The 13,014-nt window shown below is 40.6% G+C and overlaps 1 protein-coding gene and 1 long non-coding RNA gene across 10 annotated transcripts in view; both read left to right on the top strand.

Annotated features, from left to right (window-relative positions):
* brd1a (bromodomain containing 1a) overlaps positions 1 to 10,455 on the top strand; it is a 30,332-nt gene extending 19,877 nt beyond the window's left edge. For 6 of the 8 annotated variants that reach the window (XM_061959786.2, XM_072913298.1, XM_061959791.2 and 3 more), the window contains exons 10-13: positions 3,381 to 3,514; positions 3,939 to 4,048; positions 4,254 to 4,408; positions 9,402 to 10,455. In XM_061959786.2, the coding sequence (XP_061815770.2) occupies positions 3,381 to 3,514; positions 3,939 to 4,048; positions 4,254 to 4,408; positions 9,402 to 9,585 (583 nt within the window). In that variant the 3' untranslated portion in view covers positions 9,586 to 10,455. The remainder of the gene's footprint in view (positions 1 to 3,380; positions 3,515 to 3,938; positions 4,049 to 4,253; positions 4,409 to 9,401) is intronic. The other 2 variants (XM_072913301.1, XM_072913300.1) reach the window with 1 other exon arrangement.
* A 692-nt stretch (positions 10,456 to 11,147) lies between these two features.
* On the top strand, positions 11,148 to 12,768 carry LOC133605687 (uncharacterized). Of its 2 annotated transcripts, XR_009815167.2 has the most exons (4): positions 11,148 to 11,207; positions 11,573 to 11,636; positions 12,059 to 12,127; positions 12,223 to 12,768. It is a non-coding gene; the product is annotated as an uncharacterized lncRNA (long non-coding RNA). The 2 variants fall into 2 exon arrangements; XR_009815166.2 differs by lacking the exon at positions 11,148 to 11,207 and having other exon boundaries at positions 11,493 to 11,636.
* The last annotated feature ends 246 nt before the right edge of the window (positions 12,769 to 13,014 follow it).

Below are 13,014 nucleotides of genomic sequence, written 5' to 3'. Positions count from 1 at the left end.
TGAATAGTTTCAACCTCAGTTTGTATGGTTTGTTAAGTTAGCACAGGATTAATGTGTAAAAATAACAAATGAGGTAGTTGATACATATTTTTTATTTATGCTTTATGTAGTTTTTTGTTCAATCCTAGATGGGCTGTGACTTAAAGTTTAATTGCTTTGTATATACACTGAGATTAAGTCTAAGTTCATTGTGTTCTTAATGGTGTTTTTGAAACAGCTCTGGTTTTTCCTCAGAAGTTTTCAACTAACTTGAAGTGTTTTGTCAAGAGGATAATTTGTGATTTGTATATTTTCAGAATGTGCTTGTTCTATTTTGGGCCGAAGTAAAACAAAGAAAACAATCTGAAGTTGTCTTATGCCATGATTTTACCTGTCCGGCCCACATGGAAATAGATTTTCCTACATGCGGCCCCTGAGCTAAAATGAGTTTGACACCTCTGTTCTAGACACTTGCAGGAATTTAAAATGTCCGCGTTTTTAAACATTGATTTCCAAGTCAAAATATAACTTTCGTGTTTTATAATGAAACATTGTAGCGTGTAAGGATGGGAGTCAAAGGAGGAGTGTCAAAAGATGTAGCTAACTTCGTTTTCTTATCAGCAATCGACCAGTAACTAAACATCCGTGACTTATAAGTGCAACACACAACACCGAAGATGTGTCCCGTGAAAACCCGCCCGGCCGGAACTCTAACCATAACAAATGTTCCATGGGTGAATAGTGTAAACTCATTACAATATAAAAACATAGGATCTAAACAAAATTTGTTGAACACTCGCCTCAGCCGCAGGTACTCGATGTTCGTCTTGCCTAAATGCTGCACTGAATTGTAGGACAGGGCGACGAAACAAGTTCACTAGTTAGCATCATCTAGTTAAAGTTAAAGTACCAATGATTGTCACACACACACTAGGTGTGGTGAAATTTGTCCTCAGCATTTGACCCATCCCCTTGTTCACCCCCTGGGAGGTGAGGGGAGCAGTGAGCAGCAGCAGTGGCCGCGCACGGGAATCATTTTGGTGATTTAACCCCCAATTACAACATTTTGATGCTGAGTGCCAAGCAGGGAGGTAATGGGTCCCATTTTTATAGTTTTTGGTATGACTCGGCCGGGGTTTGAACTCACAACCTACCGATCTCAGGGCGGACACTCTAACCACTAGGCCACTGAGCACTAGCTAGCTTCCTGGTCGCCTGTGTTTGCTCTCCGAGCCACAACGTTGACGGCTTTCTGCGTTGCTGCTTATCATATTTGGATGATTATAATCCCAACACTGTTAGTTCCGAACCAGTTGTAGTTCTAGAGCATTTATTAGTAGCCAGCGAGAAAATATATTTTTGACATCACGATGTAAACAGAGGTCACAACACCGGAAGATAGCGTTGCCAACGTTTTCTGAGTTCTTTGCATGCATGTTACTGTATATAATTTTACATGACATTTTCAATTATAATAATGTTAGTAAAACCTAAAATGTCTGTGGTACATTAAATTGGACATGTAAGTGTTAAAAAGCCAAAAAAAGAAGTTGGTAGAGGAGAATAAATATTAAGGTAAAATATAGTGTAGAAATGCACCCAATTGCAGGAAATGTATTCTTGATTTTCAAAATTTGGCAGCACTTTGTGTACCAGGAGATAGAAATGTTCCTCTTTTTTTGTCAATTTTCCTCTTTTTTTCCCCTCAAAGGCTCACATGCCAGCACTTAAAATATTCTCAACAAAATACATTGTACAATAAGCAGTAATAATTGAAATGTAGAGCAAAAGATATAATGTAAACATAAATGTCACTACTAATTATTAAAGGGGAACATTATAACAATTTCAGAATTGTTAAAACCATTAAAAATCAGTTCACAGTGGCTTATTATATTTTTCGAAGTTTTTTTCAAAACTTTACCCATCACGCAATATCCCTAAAAAAAAGCTTCAAAGTGCCTGATTTTAACCATCGTTATAAACACCCGTCCATTTTCCTGTGACGTCACATAGTGAAGCCAACACAAACAAACATGGTGGAAAGAACAGCAAGCTATAGCGACATTAGCTCGGATTCAGACTCGGATTTCAGCGGCTTAAGCGATTCAACAGATTACGCATGTATTGAAACGGATGGTTGTAGTGTGGAGGCAGGTAGCGAAAACGAAATTGAAGAAGAAACTGAAGCTATTGAGCCATATCGGTTTGAACCGTATGCTAGCCAAACCGACGAAAACGACACGACAGCCAGCGACACGGGAGAAAGCGAGGAAGAATTCGGCGAGCGCCTTCTAACTAACCTTCTCTTGATCATCTTCGGTGTGAGCCAAGACATCCAGGGGGGTTAGCTCGCTCGTCTGCGGGAACAAACTGCTGCCATTGCTTGCCGTGCTACCGAGGTCCTTTGTCCCTGAATTGCTCACACACTCCGGCAGATTCAATGGGGGTCTGGCGGCAGATTTCTTTGACTTTATCGTTGGAAATGCATCTGCTTTGAGTGTCGCAGGATATCCACACATTCTTGCCATCTCTGTCGTAGCATAGCTTTCGTCAGCAAAGTGTGCGGAACAAACGTCCAATTTCTTGCCACTTTCGCATCTTTGGGCCACTGGTGCAACTTGAATCCGTCCCTGTTCGTGTTGTTACACCCTCCGACAACACACCGACGAGGCATGATGTCTCCAAGGTACGGAAAACAGTCGAAAAAACGGAAAATAACAGAGCTGATTTGACTCGGTGTTTGAGAAAATGGCGGATTGCTTCCGTGACGTCATCGCTCCGAGAGCGAATATTAGAAAGGCGTTTAATTCGCCAAAATTCACCCATTTAGAGTTCGGAAATCGGTTAAAAAAATATATGGTCTTTTTTCTGAAACATCAAGGTATATATTGACGCTTACATAGGTCTGGTGATAATGTTCCCCTTTAACACAGAATTTTTTAAATTTATGTGCACATTTTTGGAGCCCTTATAAAGAAAATCACATCGTCATAACAAATTATGCCAAGTATAGGATGACGTCATGGGACCACGCCCACACCGCCACAGGCATTTTGGCAACCGAGGGGAAACCCTGATATGGTCGTGATTTTTTTCTTTCGTGGTTATTGATTAGGCATACTCGCTCTGTGTCAAATAAAAACTAGTAACCATGGTGATATTCCAAACTTCTAGCAGACGTCTTTTCCTCACTCATTTGCTTCTCATCCGTTTCACCGTTGCAAATTCAGGGATTTGCATGCTCGTTGCGCGGCCCATTAATCATTTGTTTCCATTATTTTTTAATGATTGTGAGAAGCCAAAATCGAAAATCGTGATGAAAATTGGATTAATTGTCCAGCCCTACCAGCCGTGCGTCACCTTTTCTCGTGTAACCACCTCAACTTTCTCGTCTCCAGCACCATCCTCAGTCTTCCCAAGTGCGGCAAGGGGAAACCCGCCATGGTGCGCAGAAACACAGTGGATGATAAGAGTGAATTAATTGCCTGCATAGAAAATGGGAATTTTGCCAAAGCTGCACGGATTGCTGCAGGTATGTAAATATACTGTGTGTCGACACATAAGTGTAGTGGTTTTGTTGTGCGTAGTCCCAGATGTCTGCAGGTTGTCGAAGAAAATAAAGCAAAAACTGACCATTTGTAAGGTGTATTTCATTGAAATGTCACGGTTAAATGCATTACAAAGTGCAGACACCTGCTGTTTGGGAAATTCACAGTAGCTCCCTGCCAAGTTCTTGCGGCGGTCTCTGCAACTCCTCCTGTCGCCATGGCATCCCACAAGCCAACATCTGGACCCTCTAAAATTCATATTTGGCTGATTAAATAAACAAGAACATGGCTCGTAAAGTGCAATATCTGTCTGTTCCATGTGGACGTCCCACCCTCCTGCTTGTGATGCTCCTGTGGTTGATTTAAACCCACCTGTATCCTTGTTCGGTGTCCCCCCCGCTTCTGTAGAGGTTGGCAACAGCAATATTTGGATGCCCGCTAGTGCTGCAACTGTTGCACTGGAACCCCTAAAGCTAGTTTGGGCCAAATGTAGCGGATACCCCTCCTACCCTGCCTTGGTGAGTGTTTTCGTAGCTCTGAAAACTTTTAAGTCCGTGGCTTGCGGATGAAGCCAAAATGTACTGTTCAATTTTTGTCCGCTAGGTGGCAGCATTTAACCGCTTGCTATTTAATTGCATGCAAAGACACAAAAAAACAAGGGCATAGTGTGCACTTTGAGAGTGGATGTAATGACAAGTCCATTTAATGCGTACGCCTGTTTAGATCGTCGACCCCCACATGCCGCGCGTGGGCTGCCAGCACAACGGGGTGTCCATCCCCATGCCCCCCATGGACGTGCTCCGCATCGGAGAACAAATGCAGTACAAATCGGACGACAAACTCTACCTCGTGCTCTTCTTCGACAACAAACGCAGCTGGTGAGTTCCTTTTTATTTTTTTTACTGTTGTACATTATTAATAGGTTGTATGTGAGGAATATTGTATTGACCCAAATACACTGTAAGACAATAAGCCATCTTTCTGATACTTTTTGGTGGGGAATGTCTTTAGAATAGAATAGAATAGAAAGTACTTTATTGATCCCTGGGGGAAATTCAGCACCACAGTTCGCTCACAATAGACAATAATAATAATAAATAATATAATATAAATAATATATATATATATATATATATTAGGGATGTCCCGATCCAGGTTTTTGCACTTCCGATCCGATACCGATATTGTTTTTGCACTTCCGATCCGATACTGACCGATACTGGCCTATCCGAGCATGTATTAAAGTTTAAAGTTATTTAGCCTAGTTAGTTGTCAGAATCATGTTGAAAAGTGTTTTAGTACTCTTGATAACAACTAGCCAGCTGAAATTAGGGGAGTTTGAATAATACACAATACTACACATTAAAACATTCTTCTTCATACTGCATTAATACATGCTACTTTTAAACTTTCATGCAGAGAAGGAAATCACAACTAAAAAAATCACTAATTTTTTCATACGGTGTTGATGTGGAAATTTTTGCCTCGGCATTTTGATGGTGTGGACGTGTGGCACACGGCTGAGCTAGCATCACAGCTAACGTTAGCCATGATGCTACCTCTCTGCTCGGGGAGGACGTATACGTATGTGACGTATGACGTGACAGTATGTGACGTGTGTAAGAAGGTGCGCTTGCTGTCTGTGAGAGGGAGACACAGAAAAGAGTGAGAAGAGCCTGTCGTGTAATGCCAGCAGCTAAAAGCAACTGCGTGAGAATCCACAGACCTGTGGATGTGTTGAAGGTGTGCTGGAAAATGCGGAACGGAAATTAGGGAGCAGCAGAAAAGTGGAATGTATTATTTAAATCGGTGCGTTGGAAAACACGGAGCGGAGTTTTTTTTTTAAACTGGATCTGGATCGGCATTTTCCCATGCCTTGCCGATACGCATTTTTTGGCAAATATCGGCGGCCGATCCGATCCAAATATCGGATCGGGACATCCCTAATATATATATATATAATATATGAATAATATAAATATATTCTACATATACTTTTAAGTGCAGTCAAGGAACATATGCATTATACAGTCTGATGGCTGTCTGTATGAAGGACCTCCTGTGTCGTTCCGTGTTGCATTTTGGGAGTCTGAGCCTTCCACTGAACGTGCTCATTCTCCCCGCAAGGTCCGAGTGTAGTGGGTGGGAGGTGTTGTCCATAATGGCTAGGAGTTTTGATAGACTTCTCCTCTCTGACACCACCGCCAGAGAGTCTAGCTCCACTCCCACCACGTTACTGGCCTTCTCTACCAACTTGTCCAGTCTGTTTGCGTCCCTCGCTCTCAGCCCGCTGCCCCAGCAGGCCACGGCGTACAAGAAGGCGCCCGCCACCACCGACTCGTTGAACATCTTCAACATCTTTGTGCAGACGTTGAAGGATCCTAGCCTCCTGAGGACGTAGAGGCGGCTCTGTCCCTTCTTGTAGAGTGCCTCAGCGTGTCTTGACCCTTTCAGCTTGTTGTCCATGTGTACACGAGGTATTTATAATCCTCAACCATGTCCACATCGACCCCCCTGATGGAAACAGGGGTCGTCGGAGTACTCCTCTTCCTTCCCAGGTCCACAACCAGCTCCTTGGTCTTCGTCACATTGAGCTGGAGGTGGTTCTTTACACACCATATGACAAAGTCCTCCACCAGTGCCCTCTATTCCTCATCATCCCCATCCTCTATACACCCCGCTATCGCAGAGTCATCAGAAAACTTCTGAAGGTGGCAGGACTCTGAGTGATAGTGGAAATCTTTAAAACAACAACCAGGTGTCAGACTCACTTGTGATATTTTATTAGCTGTTCAACACCTGTCTGACTCTGCTTCTTTCTTAGTAGCCACAAAAAAATACAATCGGTGGTGTAACGTGATGCCTATCAGTCTGTCGATGTGGAAAAGCGGACAAGTAAAACCCAATTCTACAAAAATCACACAGAATGTTAATCCAATAAAATAAAATAGAGCAACCACAATTCCAGCCCAATCCCAGCTTTTCAATACTTAGGATAGACATTCACAAAGCAAGCGAGAAGACTCTTAAGTACAATACTAAATACAGTGGAACCTCGATTTACGAACGGTTTTCTTTATTTTCATAACTATTTACATTGTAGATTGTCACTGAAGGCATCAAAACTATGAATGAACACATGTGGAGTTATGTACTTAACAAACAAAGGTGAAATAACTGAAAACATGTTTTATATTCTAGTTTCTTCCAAATAGCCACCCTTTGCTCTGCTTACTGCTTTGCACACTCTTGGCATTCTCTCGATGACCTTCAAGAGGTAGTCACCTGAAATGGTTTTCACTTCACAGGCGTACCTTATCAGGGTTGATTAGTGGAATTTCTTGCTTTATCAATGGGGTGGGGACCATCAGTTGTACTGTGAATGTGAAGGTGTGTCCACATTTGTGGCCTGTACTGTATATATTTGTATATTTATATGTATATATTAGTGATGGGTTGATGAGGCGTCATGAAGCGTTTCGACACATTGCAAAACTGTATTGATACTGTGTCACTAAATACTGACATCTGCTGGACATTAAAAATCCCTACAGGCAACCTATGGACCGACTCAACTGACACTGATTTTATGACCTCGTATATACAATAATGTAAACCAAGTCATTGTATTCAATTTAGGATTATTTCATATCTTCATTTCAATAAAAATATCTTTTTATCTTTTTTAGATAGTCAATAAATAATGTGAACATGTATCAGAACATGGAAATCTAAGAGAACGTGTTGTGAATGAGGATGCTTGTGGACTGGGAATTTTTGTATTTATTTTTATACACATTTTTATTTAAAAAAAAAAACAGTTTTTCCAACGTATTAAATTTTAGACGATTTCTCTTCTTAGTTATTATTTCTCCGGCTGTAGAAAAGACCCGCTCACAGGGCACAGAGGAGGCGTCAGTGCGACACAGTTCGCGTATCGGTCATGTGACCGACACAGCTTATGATCGGTCACGTGACTTTCTAAAAGCGGTACGCGCACCGACACAGGGTTTTGCTCTGAGCTCGAGGCATGCGCCGATGCATCGGTGTTGCCGGACCCATCACTAGTATACAGGTAAAAGCCAGTAAATTAGAATATTTTGAAAAACTTGATTTATTTCAGTAATTGCATTCAAAAGGTGTAACTTGTACATTATATTTATTCATTGCACACAGACTGATGCATTCAAATGTTTATTTCATTTAATTTTGATGATTTGAAGTGGCAACAAATGAAAATCCAAAATTCCGTGTGTCACAAAATTAGAATATTACTTAAGGCTAATACAAAAAAGGGATTTTTAGAAATGTTGGCCAACTGAAAAGTATGAAAATGAAAAATATGAGCATGTACAATACTCAATACTTGGTTGGAGCTCCTTTTGCCTCAATTACTGCGTTAATGCGGCGTGGCATGGAGTCGATGAGTTTCTGGCACTGCTCAGGTGTTATGAGAGCCCAGGTTGCTCTGATAGTGGCCTTCAACTCTTCTGCGTTTTTGGGTCTGGCATTCTGCATCTTCCTTTTCACAATACCCCACAGATTTTCTATGGGGCTAAGGTCAGGGGAGTTGGCGGGCCAATTTAGAACAGAAATACCATGGTCCGTAAACCAGGCACGGGTAGATTTTGCGCTGTGTGCAGGCGCCAAGTCCTGTTGGAACTTGAAATCTCCATCTCCATAGAGCAGGTCAGCAGCAGGAAGCATGAAGTGCTCTAAAACTTGCTGGTAAACGGCTGCGTTGACCCTGGATCTCAGGAAACAGAGTGGACCGACACCAGCAGATGACATGGCACCCCAAACCATCACTGATGGTGGAAACTTTACACTAGACTTCAGGCAACGTGGATCCTGTGCCTCTCCTGTCTTCCTCCAGACTCTGGGACCTCGATTTCCAAAGGAAATGCAAAATTTGCTTTCGTCAGAAAACATGACTTTGGACCACTCAGCAGCAGTCCAGCTGGTGTCGGTCCACTCTGTTTCCTGAGATCCAGGGTCAACGCAGCCGTCTACCAGCAAGTTTTAGAGCACTTCATGCTTCCTGCTGCTGACCTGCTCTATGGAGATGGAGATTTCAAGTTCCAACAGGACTTGGCGCCTGCACACAGCGCAAAATCTACCCGTGCCTGGTTTACGGACAATGGTATTTCTGTTCTAAATTGGCCCGCCAACTCCCCTGACCTTAGCCCCATAGAAAATCTGTGGGGTATTGTGAAAAGGAAGATGCAGAATGCCAGACCCAAAAACGCAGAAGAGTTGAAGGCCACTATCAGAGCAACCTGGGCTCTCATAACACCTGAGCAGTGCCAGAAACTCATCGACTCCATGCCACGCCGCATTAACGCAGTAATTGAGGCAAAAGGAGCTCCAACCAAGTATTGAGTATTGTACATGCTCATATTTTTCATTTTCATACTTTTCAGTTGGCCAACATTTCTAAAAATCCCTTTTTTGTATTAGCCTTACACAATATTCTAATTTTGTGACACACGGAATTTTGGATTTTCATTTGTTGCCACTTCAAATCATCAAAATTAAATGAAATAAACATTTGAATGCATCAGTCTGTGTGCAATGAATAAATATAATGTACAAGTTACACCTTTTGAATGCAATTACTGAAATAAATCAAGTTTTTCAAAATATTCTAATTTACTGGCTTTTACCTGTATGTGTGCTTGAGTGAGTGAGTGAGTGACGGACGGAAAGAAAAGCGCTGCCTTGCTTGAGAAGTCGTTTGGCGCCACTTTCATGTGTAAATATCCAGACCATAAATACAAGACTTGCCGAGGGGGAAAGCAACATCTAATATTTGGGTCAATGTGGTCTTCCTGCTAAATCCTTGTGACAACTTCCCCTCCCCACCCTCAGGCAGTGGCTTCCCAGGTCCAAGATGGTCCCCCTGGGCATGGACAAGACCATCGACAAGATCAAAATGATGGAAGGCCGCTCGTCCAGCATTCGCAAGGCGGTCCAGGTGGCTTTCAGCCGCGCCATGAACCACCTGAGCATCGTGCAGGACGAGCGCGTCAGCGACCTCAGCGACGTCGACTGACGAAAACCCGCACCTCTCCCGTACCTCTCCCACGCCGATGTTTACTCCTCCTCGCCACATTCCCGCTTGTACGCACTCCCAAACGTGCCGAAGCTGCTTGAAGGAATGGCCCTCCTCGGCCTGTCACTGTGCTGAAGAGACCGTGTCCACTGTCCACGCCACCGTGTCCTCCATCTCAAGACCAAATCATGTATTTCTGTATGACAATGGACATGTGGAACCTTGTATTCCAACTGTACATATGTACAGTCACGCCACACTAACTTATTTTTAGTGTCCTTTTGTATTTATACTTTTTCATGCATTTGTGGCGCTAAGTACGGCGTGAGTGCTGAGAAGAAAAGCCTTGAAGACGAGGTCTGACCATGTGAAAGTTTTAAATTATTGCCCTTTATAATCGAGCGCTTTCGTTTGGTATTAATCCTTTTTTTCTATGAAATAGTTTTAGTCTATTTTTGTTGCTATATAGTATATTTATATGTTTTGAATACACCGTGATCCAGTATGTCTGAAGTCCGATTATGTGGATAACCAAACCAAAACATTTGCTACCCAGATAGTTTTTTTTCAGCGTGAGAATATTCTCTTATGTGACTTGTTTATTTTTGCCATAGTTGCAGGGCCGCGCTAACTTATTTGAAAGCATTGTTTTCACTTTATGTACTCGAGGAACAATTGTGGTAAAGTGGCACATTTTGTGACAGATACTTATGATTTTCTAACTTTTTATTTGTAGCTGTAGAAATTAAATCTGGCTTTTTTTTTGTCTGGGTAGCAGTTAGGGTGATTTCATTTTGTATTGAGTCATTTTTATCAAGTCACATGAAAGAGCAAAGAAAATAAATACAAATATGACTGATTTCTTTTTCTCACATAAGTTGAAGAGCATTCATTTTATGAATTTGTTTAATTAATCATGAGTACTTCAGAGGCTCTGTGGGAAGCGTTTTGAAGTTCTCCAAAGAAGTTTTGACAAAGTGTTGAGCTATACACATTTTTAATGGGCTGCATTTCCATCCATCCATCCATCTTCTTCCGCTTATCCGAGGTCGGGTCGCGGGGGCAGCAGCCTAAGCAGGGAAACCCAGACTTTCCTCTCCCCAGCCACTTCGTCCAGCTCTTCCTGTGGGACCCCGAGGCGTTCCCAGGCCAGGCTGCATTTGTTAGTAATAAAGATGGAGATATTTCCAACGACTTATTTCGCACTTTAAAATGAAATATAAAATTGAGTCCAAATAAAAAGCTAAGTATTGCAGATATTGATAGTTTTTACATAATTTTTCAAGATATTTGGTTGTGATTTTGCACTTTTAATTGGTGGATCATAATTATAATCAAAATATTTTGCAAATTAAATATTTAACGATATATAAAGACAATGTAACAATATCAAAACAATACAACACTTTGCTTAAGTCAATCGTGTTAAAACTGCCCTTAGTTTAAATAAATAAAAAAAAAAATATATATATAGTTAATGTTTTGATTATTTTTTTTACATATTTTATTTTTTTGACATTTGGATCGTTACGCCCCCCGGATGTCACGTGACATCGGTTACTGTCAGGTAATCATGTAAAGCAGCTGGCTAATTTCCACACAAAAAAGATTCGCCATTAAAGGTAATTATGCAAGCATTCAAAACTTTTGTATCCATTTTATTAGTTTTATTATCACAATTGACCTGTTGCTACTATATTAATTTAATTAATTAATTCAAAAGTTGGAAAAATATCGCAATCAATTTTAGCCGAACAGGCTAAATTAGCTTAACAGCTAAACATGCTAAATAAGATACACAAGGTTCAGAGTTTCAATTAATTTGAATAATATATATTTATGGCGTGAAATTCAAAGTTATTTGTGGTAGGGGCAGCTACTATTTTTTATATTTATATCCATATAAAAAAATATTTTTATGTTTTGAGCTTTCACACTTCCTGTTTCCTGGAATGGCCACAGGATGTAATTTCCTTCTTTACCGCAGAGTGGCGCTGTGGCCCCGTTCGAATACACGAGTCCATCCGAGGCGTCTTTGCGTCACACTTCAGGTAAGGCTAACTAACCTCTACTAGATAACAACAATTATAACCATTCAGACAATATTTACCTTTAAATTGTGCACAATAGTAACAATGCTGGTTGAGCCCAAATAAGTTTTGTTTAAAAAAAAAGAAGCTTGCAGTTTATTTTGGGGGTCTAAAATGCAAATGTGGACAAGAAAGGGGATGAAACAAGCATTTTATTTTTTCATCCAAGCAATTTCTGCTTTTGTTATTTGGAGCCGCAGGCATTTATTGTAGCATCATGGGGATTAATGGCCATTCAGTTAGAAGGGAGCCACCTTGAAGACATTTGAAAGACATCTCCCATCTTTATAAACAGCTAATGAAGTCTCACGCACACACACACACACACACATTGCATCTTTGTCTTTCTTCTGTTTGTCTTCACCTCGAGACTAATTGTGCAGGGAGGTAAACACAGCAGTCAAGTGGAGAGGACGCTGAGTCAAGCGTGAAGATCAATCTACCTGCGTCAGGTGACTTTGACTGAGGTGGGCTCATTAGGGGCCTAAAAATTCTGGAAGCCTGCCAAGCTCACCTTTTAACGTGTGTGTGTGTGTGTGTGTGACAGGGCCAGCACCCACCTGCTCCCAGGTGTCACCATCCAATGTCCATGAAGGGAAAGAGTTTCCACACAGGTATGTTCCATTTTCACATGCATTGGATTATTGTAAGTACATGTCAGTATGAGGCAGATATAAATGTCAGACAGGGAAACACCTTTCTAATATTAAATACAAAAAAAACCCTTTGCTGATAATTTTTGGGCTTTGGGAATATGTTAATAAATTATTAGAAAATAGCAAATGACAAAATGCAATAACATTTATAGTGAATAATGAGGAAGACATTTAATGCATGATTTTTTTTTTTTGGCAAGTTTAACTTCGTAAATGTTTAACAAATTCCTATGGTAGTAAAACAAAAAAACAATTCTGGAATAAAATAATAAACACAATGAATACATAAAATATAGGGATGTCCGATAATGGCTTTTTTGCCGATATTCCGATATTGTCCAACTCTTAATTACGATACCGATATCAACCGATACCGATATATACAGTTGTGGAATTAACACATTATTATGCCTAATTTGGACAACCACATATGGTGAAGATTAGGTCCTTTTTTTTAAAAATTAATAAAATAAAATAAGATAAATAAATTAAAAACATTTTCTTGAATAAAAAAATAAAGTAAAAAAATATAAAAACAGTTACATAAAAAGTAGTAATGAATGAAAATGAGTAAAATTAACTGTTAAAGGTTAGTACTATTAGTGGAGCAGCAGCACGCACAATCATGTGTGCTTACGGACTGTATCCCTTGCAGACTGTATTGATATATATTGATATATAAT

This window comes from Nerophis lumbriciformis, linkage group LG05 (genome assembly GCF_033978685.3).
Source record: "Nerophis lumbriciformis linkage group LG05, RoL_Nlum_v2.1, whole genome shotgun sequence".
NCBI classification, from domain to species: domain Eukaryota; kingdom Metazoa; phylum Chordata; class Actinopteri; order Syngnathiformes; family Syngnathidae; genus Nerophis; species Nerophis lumbriciformis.
This window is presented reverse-complemented; position numbering and strand designations above follow the sequence as displayed.